Source organism: Mercenaria mercenaria, chromosome 5 (genome assembly GCF_021730395.1).
Source record: "Mercenaria mercenaria strain notata chromosome 5, MADL_Memer_1, whole genome shotgun sequence".
Taxonomy (NCBI): Eukaryota; Metazoa; Mollusca; class Bivalvia; order Venerida; family Veneridae; genus Mercenaria; species Mercenaria mercenaria.
The window spans coordinates 12025731-12046058 of NC_069365.1; the positions used below are offsets into that span (position 1 = coordinate 12025731).

The following is a 20328-nucleotide window of genomic DNA, read 5'->3' on the forward strand; positions in this document are numbered from 1 at the left end:
GGCATTCAAACTGATAAGCTTTAAATAATTTTTATAACATTTTTATAGTACACAATAACTCACCCGCTTTCACGTTTAGCCCTTTTATTTGACTTTGGACGAGGGCAGTTAAAATTATCAAAACCTTCAATTTTAATATTAGTTTTGTTAGAATTCCATGATTCTACAGATAGCAAAATGTCAAAATCATTTACAAAGTTAATAAAGTCACCATCGTTCAGTTTCAAATTTATACCTTGTACGTTCCATAATAGAAACGATAACTGTTTCTCAGAAACTTCCTAGCTGTAGCCGGAAGTGGCTGTATTCTCCACCGTGTACTTTTATTGTTTATGAACAGTTGTCATACGATTAGTATGTTGACTTTCCATCATTTTTGGCTTTAACCATTGCCGGTATCAAAACACGGCGCCGCTCCTGTATGATTTTTGGGAACTGTTTGCTCAGTTGGTTGGGGATTCGCAGAAACGCCCTGGGAACCCGTACCAACGCCAGTTTGTAACGATTTCGCATAATCCGAAGCCTTTTGTTTGATCATGAGTTTATCTGGAAAATGATTGAACTTTACAACAATGGGTCTCTTTTACGCACCATCATATTTATTGCCTAGTCTATGGGCCCGCTCAATTTTAATGCTAGTTTCTGCATCCGTGATTTTCAATGTATCTTTACATTATTCAAGCACAGTATTGGCACAATTTTCAGATCGCCTGCTTTCAACAGTACCGAGTTAATCAAAACCAAAGAAAAGTAGGTTGTCACGCATTGAACGAGACTGTAAATCCGTGATTTCTTCGTGAACCGATTTAAGATTGTCATATTGCTGTTGCAGCTGGGTAATACGATCTCGTTCCTTCTTTTACGTTTTATCTATCTCTGACTGTCGACTTGATATCATCACAGTTTTGTGAATCATAAGCCCTACTGTTCTCAACACTATTCAAGTGATCGTTTGTTTTACGCGCAGACTCTTCAAGGGTAGTAACTCGTGAGTCCGTAACTGATATACTTTTTGTAAGTGATGATAATTGATCCTGAATAGAATCTAACTTTTTCAGTCTACTGTCCAAAGAATCAAACTTATTCATAATAATCTGGTGGAAATTATCCTGTCCCTGGGACTGCTGATTAAACGGCTGCTGCTGTACAGACTGGTATTCTGCATGCCTTAGGGCGAGGTCATATACTGTTGTGAAGATGGTGGCTGGCCTGGGGTGTATAGAAGACATTACCTGGAGTCTGATGATTATAGGTTATTAGCTTTGTATCGGGAAATATGCACGTGTTCTTCAGAGGACATATTGCACGACTTTAGGAGAGCAATATTCTTCCGCTGAAGAACGAGGTACAAAAAATCAGAATTGCTTACACAGTAGATGAAGAAATTGCCCTAGAGTTCGGTGACCTGTGCTTTTTCTTCTCTTATTTGTCTTAGAAACTCATATTCTTCAAGCTCACAGAGTAGGAAAAATACTTAACATTAGAAAAAAAGAACGATCCTAAATCCGTAATTTGTTTTACATTTCTTGACGTCAATGTGGTGTGTCGCCCTTAAATATTCACAAACATCGATGTTTTCAGTTTTACTCAGGCTAATGAATAACATGAATTAAGATCTTTATCATATATAATTAGGTTTTAAAAAGTTTTACAAAAGCTTTTCGTCGATGAATATGGTTCTTTTGCAAGACTACTGCCGTACGTAGCAAACCTGCCGTCAATGTTAATTCAACGGACTTCGATGTACTTTGGCACAAATGTTCACCACAATGAGGCACCCTTGTTTTTAGAATTAATTCCCTTTGTTGTTACTATAAATAGCTTATTTGTATAACTTTTATATAACTAGCCGTAGGGAAAAATCGAGACCACTTTTCTGTGGTATAACATGCATGTCAGGGCACAATGTTTAGGTGCATTTTGACCTATCTCTACCTGGTAAGGAGTTGTGTGTGGACTTACATTATTTAGATTTTTTGTGATTAATTTCACCTTTGTTGTTGCTATAAATAACTTATGTTATAATATTTATAAATACAGGTGCTAGCTGTTCTGTATCATGCTTTTATGATTCTCATTGTTTTCTTTTTTAGGGTAGTAAATCTGAAGTTTCGGTATTTGCTCTGGAAATAAAAAGTACTATTGAAAGTAAATTTGGCAGTACTTACACGGACCTTACTAGGAAGTTGAAGGCGTTGCATAAAAAAGTACCAGATGTGGTAAGACTTCATCCATTCTTGACAATTATTTGATTCACACAAAGCGCCTTCGTAATTCTAGTGATTAAAAAGGCAGAGAGACTGTTTTGTACAACAAAACGCCCGTCACAGCTTTATGTACTGAAATATTTCTACTTGCTCGATACCATTATGTGTACGTTATGGAAATTTGCTACTGGTCTTCTATTAGTTGAATGCCAGCTTTTAGGGGGTTTCCGAAACGTCTTCACACAATCAATTTATCAGTCATGGATGTTTTTGTGACCTCATTGTGTAGAAGGGAGGGGACACTATAAGTTGCCCTTGTCCGTCCGTTCGAATTTGTATCATGCATATCTCAAAAAGTACTTGACACAGAGTCATCAACCTCACTGGATTGTTAATCAGCATGTGAAGTTGTGCACCTAGCGTTTCAGTTGGGATCTTACATAGCTAGACCAGAGTTATGTCCCTTATCATAGTTAAAATATGCATAAAAACCTGAAAGTCGCATGTATCTCAAAAAGTATTTAATCTGCGATTATAAAACATTACAGGAATCAGTACGCGAAGCTGTACACCTGTTTTTTTTTAAAGATTTCATTATGCCAGACCAGCGTTATGGCCTTTGACTTTGTCAAAAATATGCATAATAGGACATAACAGTTTACGTCGCACATATATCTTAAGAATATTGAAACGTAATAGGAATATCGTTCTGCATGTGAAGTTGTGCATCTTGGCTTTTGTTCGTGATTTCTGTCCGTCAGTCCCGAGGTATGGTCGTAGATTAAGTCTAAAAAGAAGCATAAAATGCATAGATATTTGTCATATATGTCACATGTATTTCAAAAAGTATTTGACTTAAAGTCATAAAGTATTATGGAATAGGTACTCGTATATAGCATGTGAAGTTGTGCACCTGGTTTTCATTTTGGGATTTCTCTCAGCCATGTCAGAGTTATGGTCCTTGACTTAGTGAAAATTGCTTAAAAGTTTGTCTCACATATATATTTTAAAATATTTTTACTAGACTCATACCATGTACATTGTAGGAAGGATGGTGAAGGGAGGGGGCGGAATCTGTGTCCTATGGACATACATCTAGCTTTTCTCAAAAAGTTTCTTTTGTATCTTGATACTGCCTCTTAGTATCCCGTCATCCCCCGCCAATATCACACCCACTAAAAGGATTTTTACTTATGTTTGCTTGTTTGGAAGTACTCTTTCACCCACTCACCACCGTGCTATATGCACACATTACCCTGTCCCCTTAATTTATTTTGTTTCTTTTTGTTTTTATTTTTGTTACTTGTAGTATCAATAAACCATTCGCCAACATTATCCTCTTTACTTTAACCCCCTGTCCCCTAAAAAGAAGTATTGTTTTTGGGGTCAATTAGTCGAAAACAAAGCTTTCAGCTCAAATACTAAAAACCCTTTAGTTCTACAGTCGTCAGACATCATACACTGAATGCTATAGCTCCCCTTGTTAGCTCACCTGAGCAATGCTTAGGTGAATTTTTGTGATTGTTCGATGTCCGGCGTCCGTCGTCTGTCGTCTGTCTGTCAACATTTAGCTTGTGTATGCGATAGAGGCTGTATTTTTCAACTGGCCTGCATAAGATTTTGTCTGAATGATTACCTCGATAAAATCTAAGCCAAGTTCGAAAATTGGTCATCTGGAATTAAAAACTAGGTCACTAGGTCAAATCAAAGAAAAACCTTATGTATGCGATAGAGGCTGTATTTTTGAATTGATCTTCATGAAATTTTGTCAGAATAATTGCCTTGATAAAATCTAGGTCAAGTATGAACATGGGTCATCTGTGGTCAAAAACTAGGTCACCAGATCATATCTAAGAAATACTTGTTTAAACTCAAGAGACCACATTTTTGGTCCAATCTTATTGAAAATTGGCCAGAATATTTGTTTCCATGAAATCACTAGGTCAAACATGTTTACACTGTTATGGTGTGTTTCTCAGGTGGGCGGCCTAGGGCCATCTTGGCCCTCTTGTATGAAGGTTGCCTGTGGTCAGTCGGTCAAATGTCAAGGTCACACTTACCTCTTAAACTGCAAACGGTTTCCTCTTACACTACACATTTTTTATATGTCTGCCCTTATGATTATGATATGAAACCAGTATGTAGACAAAAATATATGTAGAGGAAACCCATTGGATGTTTTTTCTTTTGTATTTACTATATACTTGTTCAGGAGTAATTTTTAATATATATATATATATATATATATTTATTTACCTATTTAGAAAAACTTGGAGTAAAACGATTTTTGGCAAACAGATTACTGTTAAAAGTACAGGCATGTTTACAGATACGGGTCATTGTGTGCGTCGTGTAGTAAATAAATAGAATAGATGTACATGACCTCGTAAACCTAAATGCTAAATGCGGTTTTTACTTATATGATGTCGACCGTTGCGGCTTTTAATAAGTTTTAAATGAATCTTTGTTTTATAATGTTATTATAGTTCTTAAAATCAAGCAGAGTGCAGGCAGCTCATGGCGGTGGCAATTGTCCCTTGGATGTTTTATGTGTAGGTCAGGAGGGGTGCTGCAGGTCTCTTTGTAGATGATATTTATAATTAATAACATTCAGTAAAACAACACAAAACATTTTGGAACATTTATTTAAACTTTTGGAGACAAATTTGACCGTAAAGTAACATCTCAAAACAATAAAAAAAAACTCCACCAATACCCGGACATGTTCTATAATAACATCCGCGCCTTGAAATAAGGCCCCTTTTTATTAGCTCAAAGGCTCAAGGTGAGCTTTTGTGACCGCTTGATGTCCGTCGTGCGTCGTGCGTCTGTCAACAATTTCTTGTCTGCACGATAGTGGTTTCATTTATGATTTGATTTTAACCAAACTTGCACACAACTTGTATCACTATACGATCTCGATTTCTTTGTTGAACAAGCCACTTCCCACCGTTGGTTCAAGAGTAACGGCCCTTGAAAGGGCAAAAATATGTTATTTTGGTCTTGTCTGTCGGATAGTGGTTTCATTTAATGATTTGATTTTAACCAAACTTGCACACAACTTGTATCTCCATAAGATCTCGGTTCCTTTCTTGATCCAACCATATTCCATAATGGGTTCTAGTTACGGCCCCTGATAAGGTCATTGGCTATTTTTTCTGCACAATAGCAGTTTCATTTATGATTGTATTTTAACCAAACATGCACACAACTTGTATCACCATAAGGTCTTAGTTCATTTCTTGAACCAGCCATATCCCACTAAGGGTTCTAGAGTTACGGCCCCCGAAAGGGCAAAATTGGCTATTTTAGTATTTTCTGCACGATAGTGGTTTTATTTATAATTTGATTATAACCAAACTTGCACGCAACTTGTATCACCGTAAAATTGCATCACTATAAGATCTCGTTTCCTTTCTTGAACCAGCCATATCCCACAATGGGTTCTAGAGTTATGGCCCCTGAATAGGCACGCAACTTGTATCACCATAAAATTGAACCCTTGCCCTTTTGCATCCACAAACTTTGTCCGGAATATTTCTTCTTCATGCGTGGAGGGAACTTGACGTAACTTGATGTGCACAAATCGAGGGGTGAATGCGAAAGAGTTCTAAGTGCATATAAATAAAGAAGCAGTTAGAACTATTTCGCATTCACCCCTCGGAATGTTCACCATCATGAGACGTAGTGGCATGCGCAAGAACAAGGTCTCTAGGTCTAAAGTCAAGGTCACACGTAGAGGTCAAACGTCAGATTCAATGAGCATTTCTTTTTCATGCATTTGATGTAACAAATGTTCACCACCATGAGGCACCCTTGTTTTTAGAATTACTTCCCTTTTGTTTTACTGTAATTAGCTTAAATTTTTTATTATTGGCTATAGGGGAAAATCGAAACCACTTTTCTGTGGTACAACATGCATGTTACATCAAATTTTAGGTGTATTTTGACCTATCTCTAACTGGTAAGGAGTTTTGTGTAGACTTATATTATATAGATTATTTTAGGATTAACTTCCTTTTGTTGTTACTATAATTAACTTATATATTACAACTTTTTATAATTTCCCAAGTGCTTGTTTAAAGAAATTTGCTATGACGGACGTATATTGTGACATTCTCGCACTCTTGTTTCCCTGAAACTTTAAAACATTTCTTGTTAAAAACAACAGGCCATTTAAAACAATTTTACACAAATTTTTTTTTTTTGGATATTTACCGGTGATATCAGGTATTGACTGTCTACCGTAATTATTCAAATTATTTCCCTATAGTTTAAGATACAGCCTTTAAATTTGAATGACATATACAGTTTTGCAAATAAATCTTAACACTGACTTATTTCAGTGATCAAGAATTTGATCTACTAACCTACTTTCTTAATATTTTAGAATCAGTTTAACATTTGAAACACATGTAGCTCATATTACTCAGGTGAGCGATCCAGTTCATTTCGTATGAACAGCAAAAGGAAACTCGCGAAAGCTACGTCATCGCTGCTTAGTGATAATCGACCGCTGTTCCTGTTTAAAAGAAGTGATGATCAAAATAAACTCATTAGTAGTATACGGAGCTCTTTAACGTCACGACTGCGCATGCATGAGAATGACGTCATGCGCGGCGGCCAATTTGAATTTTTTTTTAGAATGACATCATCTTTCTATTTTAAGAATGACTTCACAATGTTGTAAATAGAAACGATCATTATAAATCTATTTTAAGACTGTCATACTGAAAGGACTTAATGTTTTATGAATAGAAAATGTCTCCCAGAAGTATACGGAGCTGACTCGCATACCTATCTAGGGCATGGTCGCGCACATTGAGGGTCAGGTGCTCAGCCCTAGACGGGGAGACAAAATATTACAAGAAAATCAAATAGAATATGAATTATATTTAACCATATAAATTCATCACAGACCTAAATGAACAATTACAATTTATTTAAATCGAAACAGATTATATTAAAAAGCAAAGAACATTACTAATCTAAATCGAGATATTTATCACATTAAAACTAAAACATTAAACATTGTTTTACTGAAGATTACTTTTTTTTTGTCGACGATATGTACCCCTCGGCGTTCATTAAGTAAATGACCATGTATCTGTTTAAACCAGAGGTCATTCAATATGAACTCATAGTCTAATTCTAGAATGAACTTCCGACGTAGGTGCAACTATTATTAGGTACTGTATACCCATAGCGATGGTCATTAATCAAACGAGTCTTTGATGGTTGAGCTTTGGTATTCATGCTTGATAGTGCACTTTCTGTCTCTCTGAGTCCATGTGGAAAACTCATTATCTTTTTCGGAATAGCGCTGAAGCTTGATAGTGCACTTTCTGTTTTTCTGAATGCATGTGGAAAACTCACTAAGTTTCCTGACTTGGAATTCGTGCGTGACAATGCAAGCGATGCCTGTCGGAGCAAGTATGGGAGAAAGACATTAAATTTCCCGACTTGGAACTCAGGTGTTAATGCCTCTTTCATACCATCAATAATATGATGTTAAAGAAGATTTTGATAGTTTTCTTGAAAATTTGCCAACATTTTCAATGACCATCTAGAGTTTTAGAACCGGTAAGGTGCTTTTTGAAAAAGTTGCTAAAATCATCAAAAATAAGACGTTTTAAGGTCCACTTTTACATTTTGGGTATCTGACATTTTTGAAAAGCTTTTAGGGTGCACTTGACCGTAACCTAGGTGCCAACCGGAAATGAAGTCATTAAACTTCGAAGTCATCGTAAAGGCTCGAGACCGGTACCGTTAAAAAGATCTTTTCAAGTATGTTCGGAAAATATGTACTATTATGGGTCTATCTCTATCCGTTTTCCAGATATTGAGGTTAAAACCGGAATCATTCATCCGGAAACACCCGGCTTCACGCCTTTATTATTAAAGGTAACCTAGGCATGTTGGGTATCTATCCGAAGGTCTCGACGAGTACTATTAGTTGGAAGTGAAATCAATCATGCGTAAAATTCATATTTTCTGCGCGTTCCTAGACTCGAACCTTGTAAAGTGAGGTATCGTTGGAAAGGTTTCGTCAAGAAGATTCGGAAAGTTTATACTTCGTGTCGTATTTTCAAAAGGGACCGAATAATAAGCCAACATCACTTAAACGTTAAAGCCCGGTTAACTCTTTATAAATGAACTAAAGCTAGGCATGTAGTGTATCTAACCAAAGGTCTCGATAAGTACTAATAGGCAATAAACTTAAATTGAAAGTCAAATCGCTCATGCGAAAAATACATCAAAGTAAGCTTACCCGATCCTTACACTTTGATATCCAAAATGGCATTGAATGAATTTACAGGGCGATGTATAATAAATAAAGCCAAAGCAACGGTCTGATTAGTCAGTATAGCTTATAGCAATGCTCTGATTGGCTAGTGATACGACGCATTCTCACTGGTTACTCAGGGATCACACGCATATAAGTCAAAAGTCAATTTGACTATGACAGAAGGCGTTACGAGCTACTGCATGAAACACATCCACTACCTCCACCTCCGCCGCCGAGGCCACCACCACCACCCCCTCCACCACCACCACCCGCCGCCATCGCCCCCACCCCCGCCCCCACGCTACAACCATCGCCGCAGTCACTACCGTCTTCGATGCCTTTTTGTCAAAAGCGTAAGAATGTCTAACAAAACTTGTAAGAAGACAAACAGTGTCTTATTGTTAAAGAAAGACATTTTGTCCCTGATTTAAAAATGAAGCAGTGCCCTGTTTGTCAAGAGTGGTTCTCTAGACGTGACGTAATGCTGAGACATCAACGAAGTAAGCATAGGAGCGACAACGACTCTGAGAATTATTTACCATCTCTACAAATATTGGACACTGCAAGAGAGATGACGTTTCAACATCAATTTTCTATGGTCGTTTTAGGACCAAGTGGTAGTGGAAAAACTGCATGGACAAGAAAACTGCTATTATCAAATCACGTTAGACCTCAGCCTCAGCGTATCATATGGTGTTTTGGACAGTGGCAACCTTTGTATGATGAATTTCAGCGTGAAATTCCCGGGGTCGAATTTGTACACGGTATTCCAGACTACTTGAACGATTTCCCAATACATAAATGTTAATCAAAGGAACCTGCTGGCCTTTGACGACTTGATGACTGAAGCTAAATGCGATCAAAGAATTGCTGATCTCTTTACGAAGGGCAGTCACCACAAAAACATATTTATCGTATATCTCACCCAAAATTTGTTCCCGCAAGGTAAAGCCTGCAGAGATATCGCCTTGAATACACAGTATCTAGTGTTGTTTAACAATCCTATAGATAGACAGCAAGTGGCAACCTTGGTTAGAAGAATATATCCTTCCTCCCATACAATCTTTATGAAACGCTTTGAAAACGCAACATCTAGACCACACGGTTATTTGGTGGTAGACTTGAAATCGGGCACCCCAAAACAAGACCGTTTACGTGAAAATGTATTTGAGACAGAAAGTCCAGCTACTAAAAAGAGAAAACTGATGGATGAAGGCACATATGCAAACGTTGAAAAGAATCAGTTGTTTGGCGATGGAGATTTGTCTGACACTGATGACGATAATGATGACGAAGATGAGAAGGAGGCGGAGGGGGATAATATTGACAGGAAACCAGTGAAGCTGAATGTACCCACTGGACTACCAAAAACAGAAGTTGCAAGGCTGAATGACCATGTAACGTGCCAAGCTAATCACGCGACAACAGAGATGTGTATTTTGAGAGAATTATCCATTCATAAAAAGAAATGTGATCAATGATATACTACCGGATATACGTAAATCGGCCAGAGACTACCTAGTGAGATAATTACGTCAATCTATTATTTGGATAGATGTCCTTAGTATAGATCAATAATGAACACGGCCGAACGACTGCATCTTAATTCCTATTTACCCGTCCCCTTAGCCATTACTGAGGCAATTCGTATGTACAAACCTGATTTGAAAGAAGTACTGATCCACAAAAAGTGCGAAGAAAAGGATGATGACGATGATGATAATAATGATGATAATAATGATGATGATGAGGATTATGATGAATAGTTTAGAGCAAGCGTAAGAAAGCAAAAACAAGCTACACAAACAAAAATGAGCGATCATCTAGTACTTAAATTTGTATCGCCCGTAGCTACGGGGTATGAAATAGCTAAATAAATGGGAAAAGTTCATCAAAAAAGCGAAAATGTTCTTTGGTTGGTGGAAACGACAGTATCCATTACACAGTCTACAAGATTGGATGTTTGCTAGCGGGAGACGAGACATTGACCCTTCTGCAGCTAAACACGTATGGACTGAAAATGAAAAACAGAAATTAAGAGAAAAGGATAGACGTCAAAGTATAAAACGAGGGACCCTATACGAACAGTCCCTTCGAAATTAGAACAGAACAAAACATATTCTTTATTAATAGCGTTATTGGATGAACTTCAGTGAAACACAGGATACATATTCAAACATATGCGAGCTGTATTGCGTATATTACATTATGAACCGATGTTCTGGACGAAAAATGAAGGACATCTAAAACCGTTTGATGTGCATTGCAAGAAGATGAATGGTGACTTTATTTTGTTTTGTTTTAGTTGATACATGTAGTCGGTATTAGTGATACAAGCTTGGGCAATAAAAGATTGAAAGAACAATATGTCTTTGTTATTTATAACCCATACATTTTAATTATAGTTGACAGAAATGTAAGATGAAACGTTGGTAGGTGTGGTGGTGTACATAAATAAAACAACGTATTTGTTTATTGTATTTTATTTCTTCAACATCGTTTTCACAAAGTGATATCATGCTTCTCAATAAACGTCTCTCGCAGTTCTAAATAAAGAATTGCATCAATGATATCTACAGATTTCGTAAGTAAAATAAGACTATGTTTATTATCATTCTCTTGGACTGGAAACCAATCGTATTGAAATTCTTAGCCACCACCTCGTATCACATCGTTGACATAAAGCGCTTTTTCCTCATTCTCAAGAATATACGTCATCCAGTCACTTTGATTGCCTTAATATTCAAATTTTACTTATGAAACCGAATCATGTCGATCAAAGTGTCTTTAAAAGATATAAAAGTGCTATTTTGCTTTAACCACTGTTTTAGGCTTCCGTGGGAAAATGTTTATGCTGTTATTTTGCCAAGAGCCATTTTCTACGGATCATAGTCCAGCATGTAATATAACGGTATGTACGGTCTTTCTACACAATCGGAATATATTTTTTTCGCAGAGATCCGATGGTAACACATCCATCGTTCATTCTTTATAAAACTAACTCTTTAGCCTATCTTTCATACAAATTTCGTATAATTGATCAACACAAATCAGCAACGAGTTCAAGTCAGACACGCTCGCTTTAAAATGCTCTTATCTACCAATTTCTGTTTGCATGGTGATCACAGAGCATAGTAAGTACTTCTATGTAGATATTTCCAGGTCCTTCAGGTTCCGTACTGATGTTACAGGGGCAATTTGGTTGCAAGCTATGGTCGCACCACTTGAGTTCTATTTTCGGATGATATTTGCTCATGTATTGTCGGAGCATATATACCCATGTAGAGTAATTCATATCGAACTCTATTCTTGTTTTTGTTATGTCCTTGTAATTAACATAGAGATACCCCTTCGCTTTTAGAAACTGGCGTAAAGCACACTCTATGTCTACCAAATAATGACCGCCAGGCAAATTAATCCCCATGTCCGTATACGGATCACCAGTGTGGATGATGGAGAAGTCTACATTCAAATTCGACATGTTTCTTATATAGCTTGTCAAAAATCCTACCCAAATGTCTTCCGAAAACCCAAAATGTACTTTACTATAATGCACTTCATAAATCCATACTTTGTGATGTACTGGAGTATACATTTTCCGAATCTTCTTGACGAGACCTTTCCAACGATACCTCTCTTGACAAGGTTCGAGTCTAGGACCGCGCAGAAAACATGAATTTTACGCATGATTAATTTCACTTCCGGTTTGAGTGTACCAATTAATAGTACTCGTCGAGACCTTCGGTTAGATACCCAACATGCCAAGGTTATCTTTAATAATAAAGGTGTGAAGCCGAGTGTTTCCGGATGAATGATTCCGGTTTTAACCTCCATATCTGGAAAACGGATAGAGACAGACCCATAATAGTACATATTTTCCGAACATACTCGAAAAGATCTTTTTAACGGTACCGGTCTCGAGCCTTTACGATGACTTCGAAGTTTAATGACTTCATTTCCGGTTGGCACCTAGGTTACAGTCAAGTGCACCCTAAAAGCTTTTCAAAAATGTCAGACACCCAAAATGTAAAAATGGACCCTAAAACGTCTTATTTTTGATAATTTTTAGCAACCTTCTCAAAAAGTACCTTACCAGTTCTAAAACTCTAGATGGTCATTGAAAATGTTGGCAAATTTTTATGAAAACTATCAAAATCTTCTTTAACCTCATATTATAGATGGTATGAAAGAGGCACTAACACCCGAGTTCCAAGTCGGGAAATTCAGAAAAGCAGAAAGTGCACTATTACGCTTCAGCGCTATTCCGAAAAAGATGATGAGTTTTCCACATGGTCTCAGAGAGGCAGAAAGTGCACTATCACGTCTGAGTGCCAAATGGGGAATTTGATTATTTATTTATTATTATTATTATACCACATTTATATATCACTCTTTTCATGCACGTGTGCACGTTCAAAAGTGCTTCACAGAAAAATTGCAAAAATACTAACAAATACACATACAAAAATAATGCATTCCACATTAACAAAATTCATAAATGTATAACGTATAGATTAAACAAGATAAACATACATACATATTTAAAAGTATTTAGGTTACCCTAGGATAAAATACTGTTCTACGCAGTTTTATGAAGAAGAAGAAAAAGAAAAAAGCATCAATGTATCGATCAGTTAACAAAATACTGTACAAAGCAGTGGGTTTTTAGCAGGCTTTTGAAAGCAGCTTGCGTGTCAGCTTCCCTGATCTTGACGGGAAGGGAGTTCCAAAGCTTTGGAGCAGTGCACGAAAAGCTGCGATTGCCATACATCATGGTTTTAGTTTTTGGCATAACCAGTGATGGCGTGTCTTGTGATCTTAGGTTTCTGACCGGTTTATACACTTCTATCATATCCCTAATATAGGCAGGGGACTGATTATGTAAAGCCTTAAAGGTGTGGGTACCTTGTACTGCACCCTGTATTTTACTGGCAACCAATGGAGCTCCTTCAGAACCGATGTTATATGATTGCGACGGGGCGTCTTGGTGATGATGCGAGCTGCCGTGTTCTGGACATATTGCAACTTGTTAAGTGTGCTGTTTGGAATACCACTTAACAAGGCATTACAGTAGTCTAACCTAGAAGTAACCAGGCTGTTAATAAGGGTCTTTTGTGGCATCACTGGTAAGATACCGTCTGATGTGACCTATTCTGCGAAGTTGTGCATATCCAGCCCGGCACACAGAGTTGACTTGTTGTTCCATATCCATATTGTTGGCAAGTACTACACCAAGATTCCTAACACATTTTGTGGATTTTATCACAGACTCACCGACCTTAATAGAGACGTCATCAATGTACTTTGATGTGAATAGCATTACCTCCGTTTTATCAGCATTGAGCTTCAGCATGTTGCAATGCATCCATGAGACAATTTCATCCAGACAGCTCTCAATGCGGCGCAAAGCCTCACTTCTAACCACAGCCTCTATCGGCTTAAAGGATAGGTATAATTGAGAGTCATCGGCATAGAAATGGTGTAGAAGTCCATGACGTCTGCATATGGCACCCCCGGGTTTAGTGTACATGATATAGTTCTTTGGACCAAGCACTGATCCCTGGGGCACACTGTATTTCATCAAAATAGGCGTCGACAACTCACCATCAACGCACACAGTTTGATAGCGGTCACTAAGATATGATGACATTCATGCATATGCTTTGTCTGTGACTCCAAAATGATGTTCGAGTCGGTGTAACAGCGTTTGGTGGTCAATCGTGTCGAAAGCTGCAGACAGATCGAGTAGCACGAGGACTGTTACAGAATTTTGGTCGAGGGATGTGAGGATGTCATTCTGTACCTTTATCAGAGCCGACTCAGTTGAATGAAACTTTCTGTAAGCAGACTGCAGTCCCTCATGTAGCTTATTTTCACACAAGTGCCGCTCAAGACGCGCATCTACCACCTTTTCTAAGATTTTTGAAATGAAAGGGAGGTTAGACACAAGCCTGTAGTTTTTGAAAATGTTTGGTTCAAGGCCTGGTTTCTTAAGCAGGGGTCTTATCCTAGCACTTTTAAACTCTTTTTGTACATAACCTAATTCCATTGATGTATTTATGATGTTTGTTATCAATGGCAAGAGCTCGTCGAGACATTTCTTCAAAAGCCATGTTGGTAAAGGGTCAAGTTCACAGGATTTGTTTGGAGATTTTTGTATAATTTGTTTTACCTCTTCTATCGTTGTAGGAGCCAAATCAATAAGACAGTTTGCTACTTCCTGGTGTTCGGAACAATGCAAGTCAACTGAATCACAATCAGTTTGGCTGTGCGAAATAATGTCATTCCTAATGTTTTCAATTTTCCCGATGAAAAAGTCACTAAACTTCTGCGCAAGTTCCCTTGATGATGAGTTAGAGGGACGAGAAGCATCATGGCTGTCTCCTAGTAGATTTTTAGTTATCTTGGCCAAACTTTTGTGGTCAGTGCCACACGACTTCACCTTCTCAGAGAAGTAGTCGGTTTGGGCCTGAATTAGGAGTTTATTGGTAGCACATTGGTCCCTATAAAGTTGATGGTCGATTGTTAGCTTAGATTTACGCCATTTCCGCTCAAGCTTGCGTTTCAAGTGTTTAGTCTCATGAAGTTCGTCTGTGAACCACGGACAGCTAGGTCGAAGAACGATGGTTTTTGTGCGTAAGGGAGCATGTTTATCTATCAGTAAGGATAATCCTTTTGAATATTCATTTACTAGCTGATCCACGTCTGTGCCTTCTGGAAACGTATTTAGTTCAAGGGACGCTGAGATGTCTTGTCTGAAAGAACTTACGTCAATAGAGCGTAATTTCCGAAATGAAACTGGCTTCCGTATCGGCGCTGGTTTTGTGGCACAGGCGTTAAAGTGAATTGCATAGTGATCCTGCGACATATTACCAGTATTGTCACAAAGACCTGGATCGATGACCTCGACACATGATATCATTTTGCTGTCGTTCCTGGTTACTACAACATCTAATGTATGACCGCGCGCATGGGTTGGTCCGTTCACATGTTGATGCATACCACATGACTGAAGTACACTTTTAAATTTGACAGCATCTCGGTCTTAATGACTTTTTCATCCGGTATAAATTTACGCATTAATACCAAAGCTCAACCATCAAAGACTCGTTTGATTAATGACCATCGCTATGGGTATACAGTACCTAATAATAGTTGCACCCACGTCGGAAGTTCATTCTAAAATTAGACTATGAGTTCATTTTGAATGACCTCTGGTTTAAACAGATACATGGTCATTTACTTTGTGGACGCCGAGGGGTACACATCGTCGACAAGAAAACTAATCTTCAGTAAATCTTGCTTTTTTCAACATGTATTTATCTTAAACAATGTTTAATGTTTTAGTTTTAATGTGGTAAATATTTCGAATTAGATAAGTAATGTTCTTTGCTTTTTAATATAATCTGTTTTAATTTTTAAAAAAAATGTATTTGTTCATTTAAGTCTGAGATGAATTAATATGGTTAAATATAATTCATATTCTATTTGATTTTCTTGTAATATTTTGTTTTCACGTTATCTCCCCGTCTAGGGCTGAGCACCTGACCCTCAATGACCATGCCCAAGATAGGTATGCGAGTCAGCTCCGTATACTTCTGGGAGACATTTTCTATTCATAGAATATTAAGTCCTTTTCAGTATGACAGTCTTAAAATAGATTTATAATGATCGTTTCTTATTTATAATATTGTGAAGTCATTCTTAAGATAGAAAGATGATGTCATTCTAAAAATAGAATTCAAAATGGCCGCCGCGCATGACGTCATTCTCACGCATGCGCAGTCATGACGTTAAAGAGACCCCTATACTACTCTCATTCATTACCTGACAGGACTTTTGTAAACAATTTATCAAAAATAATAAATGATTTGCTGACTGAGCAGTTTTGTTGAAATTTTTAGCATGTTCATTTTCACCGGAAGTTTGGCATAGAATGTATATATGACACTGAAGCACTGAAACACGTTAAAGTGAGTGGAAATAAAAGTTAAATCTTGGTAATAATGCAATTCTGCATGTTTTGAAAAGCGTTGTATCGGGAATACTTTTGGTTATTCATAAGAATTTCTTTCAACAAACCTATATCAATAAGTTTGTACCACAAGTCACTTTCAGGGTAGCTCTACTCACTTTTTATTGATTTTTAGAGAAAATACTCATCTAAATTGTCTGGGCTAGTCCCTTTAAATGCTTTTGAGGGTCACGTTTTTGGCTTTTATGTCCAAAGTTTAATTAGATTTAATTGAAAATACACGTCTTAAATTCTTGTCCTTTAAGCAAGTGTATTCCTTATAAAGTCATTATTTAACAAAATTAAAACGTATTGCTTGCGGTGCTCGACTTTTGGAAATAAGCATTCGAAGAGGTTGCATTTATTCAGAAAAAAATGACAGAAAAAATCAAGACAGCGCTAATCAAACAATTACACGCAAAACATCATTTGTGCAACACAACCATCCTGTAAATGTTAACTGAGTCGCCGTCGTTGACGATAAATCGCTGTCGCAGAAAACTTCAGACTTCAGTTTGAATAATCTTTCAATCATGAAATTACGTCAGATAATTGGTGATAAGTTGGAAATAATATTGTACTGACATGGCATCTTTATATCTTTAATGTTGGGACGAAACTTATCAAGGTCTTCGAGTGGTTTTATGCGCAGGAATTGAACCACGAGGCGTTAGCCCGAATTGTTAAATATATAAGCGTTTGAACGATGAACCGTGATTTATAAGACGCTTAAGCACGACACGAGAAGACAAGACAATACAAAAACTAGGCAACTTTCTGTCGAGTGGCAGTCGTGCCTTTGCTCAGCCAGCACGACAGTACGATTGATAAGAAACCAAGTAACGACCAATAAAAAGGTCGCAAACCCGACAGATTTGTATATCGAATTTACATGAAAATGAGTACGAAAATGTCGTTCAGGTGCCATTTATTTGTCGTGCTATCGTTTTGTCATGTATTGCCCCGCCAGGTCCACAGAACAACAGATAGACACAATTTGTATTACATGGGTCGTTATGTTTGCGTCTTCCTTCTTGTAGAAAAGCATACAGCAGTTACATATTTTACACGTACTTACGACGAATAAAGATCGACAATCCAACTTATCGTGCTGTCACCGTCTTTCTGTTGTGTTCTTGTGTTTCCGGCCAGCAAATATGACATCTCGACAATTAAACATACAAAACGACAAAATATTTCTTGTCAAAATTTCGTGTTTGCATCTTCCAGTAGACATGCCCACAAGAATTACCTATCCTAGAACTATTTCTCCGTTTAAAAAAGATGTACTATTTGTTTGTTTTGTTTACTTTGGGTTAACGCCGCTTTTTAACAGTATTTCAGTCATGTGACGGCGGGCAGTTAACCTAACCAGTGTTCCTGGATTCTGTACCAGTGCAAGCCAGTTCTCCGCAAGTAACTGCCTACTTCCCCACATGAATCAGAGGTGCAGGACGAATGATTTCAGACAAAATGTCTTTTATCAAATCGTCACGGAGAACATACGTCTCAGGCGCAGGTCGAACTCGCGACCCCGCGATCCGTACTGAGCTAAGCCTGCGAGGAGAGTGGTATACATATGCATATGTGTTACTGCTGTTCCAATAGCAACTCGACAAATACAAAATGTGTCGTGCTTGCGGGGCAAATACACTTTATTTGCCCATATTTCTAGTGAAATGTATTGTTGTGTTGTCGTGCCTTGGTGTCTACGCCCCGCCAACACGGCGACGTGTTTTGGTGTCTTCCATTAGACATGTGCACAACACCTCTGCTCTATGTTCTGAAAAAAAGTCGTACAGACAGGTATAGATTACATATGCATATGTGTTACTTCTGTGCGCATATCTACCAGAAGGCAGACACCAACCTGACAACTCGACAAATGAAAAAGTGACAATACGACCGACAGAACTTCAAATATAGGACGCCAGAACAACATTTTTTATATCCGCCATCATGTAAACTCGACAAAAATTAACAACGTTTACATTATTTCTATGTATAACATAATATAGCTTTTAACTTATTCTCTTTTTATCGATTTAAATAACACATACTGGTTATATTTCAGAGACCTCCTCCGCCCAAATCATCGAGATCGTGAGTGTTTGTTTTATTATATCTATATATACAAATATCATAATCTAATTTAATACACGTAATTAACAGTTGTAGAATTGTATAAAAAGTGTAGTTTGTACACAGGGGTTGGATTTAGTCTGAATTTTGATGTTGCTAAGGTGAGAACAATGTTTTTTTTTTCTCTTTGAAGCCATAAGATATGGCCCGTTTATCTTTTAAACACACACACACACACACACACACACACACACACACATCAGGCAACGACGTTTTCAATAATGACGTCGGTTATGTAGATGATAGATATTGCTTAACTGTAGGTTGCATCATTGAAAAATATATAAAATATGAAATAATGCATAAATTCCGTAATTGTAGATTCGGCAAATATTTATATAAGTAGTAATTATTATTTCGCATTCAAAGACGTTTTAAATAGATTGATGAAATATGTTTCTTATATCTTCCGAAGGGTATTATTATTTTCTTTCGGCTTATAAAATGGGAATATGTCGAATTTCGGTGTACAGTTTTTTGCACAGTTTGCTATATGTCTGCTTACTGGGAATATTGCCGCGTCTGCTTGTCTTATATGATGATTATGTAGTGTTACTCTGTTTCTTAGATTGATGGTTTCTCCTATATAATCTTCTTTAAAACCAGAGCAGCGTATTACATATATCACATTCTTAATTTCGCAGGTTGCTGAAAGTTTTATTTTGAAATATTTACCGTTTCTAAATGTATATGTGTTCCCTTCTAGAAGATGAGCACATTTTGTGTCATCAGATTTAGCGCGTGTTAATAATTTCTTAAGATTAGCTGGTTGTCTTTTACTCTTTATGAAATGGTGTTTGTCTATAATTCCTCTCATTTTGTCATCCGCTTTTAATATCGGTGTATTATTTTTGATGATGCTAAAAAACTCTGCATTTTTCGGATTGTGTATTGATGCGAGTGGAATTGTTGGAGAATTATCTTTTTCTTTTACTTGTCTTAATTCACTTTTTGTGATTCTTAGCGCCATTTTAATGCCATTTTCAACAAGTGGCAAAGGGTAACTGCGAGCTTAAAGGTATCTTCTTAGTTCTGAAAGTCGATAAACACGTTGGTATGTATTTGAAACTATAGCACATATCCTTCTTGCAAGACAAAACGGAATATTTTCTTTTGTATGTTTCGGGTGACAAGATTTAATAAATAAAAGGTATTATATTGTTTGCTGTCTGTTGGTTTATAGTAAACATCTGTTTCTAAGTAAGTGCCTGATTCTATTACAAGAACATCCAAGAAGGGTAATTCCGTGCTGCTTTCTCCATCATAAATTTCAGATTGTCATTGAGACTGTTCAACAGTCTTTCTAGAATTTCCAGGTCTTTAGTAGAACGTGTCCATAAAATGAAAATGTTATCCAAAAAGCGTTTCCAGTGATCTTTGAAATAGTCTTTGAATTCCTCACCAAATGTAGAAGAAACGTCATTATATAATTTGTTTTCAAGATAACTAATAACTAGTGTAGCATAGCCTGGTGCAAAATTTGTCCCCATGGCCGTACCTTTTATTTGCCTATAGTATTTTCCGTTAAAGTAGAATGTATTATTCATAAGTATTAATTTTGCTGCTTCCGTGATGAATTCCTTATCGAAACGTTTAGGTATTTCTTCTGGATATAGATTTAGCCAGTATTGTAATGCCTCCAGTCCTAACCCATGCGGTATATTAGAGTACAGAGA

At 37.2% G+C, this 20328-nt stretch overlaps 1 protein-coding gene across 1 annotated transcript in view; it reads left to right on the forward strand.

Annotated features, from left to right (window-relative positions):
- Nucleotides 1-20328, forward strand: part of LOC128557250 (uncharacterized) — a 45737-nt gene that overhangs the window by 13857 nt on the left and 11552 nt on the right. Inside the window, exons 2-3 of the mRNA XM_053544433.1 lie at nucleotides 2094-2219; nucleotides 18585-18613. Coding sequence (XP_053400408.1) covers nucleotides 2094-2219; nucleotides 18585-18613 — 155 coding nt within the window. The remainder of the gene's footprint in view (nucleotides 1-2093; nucleotides 2220-18584; nucleotides 18614-20328) is intronic.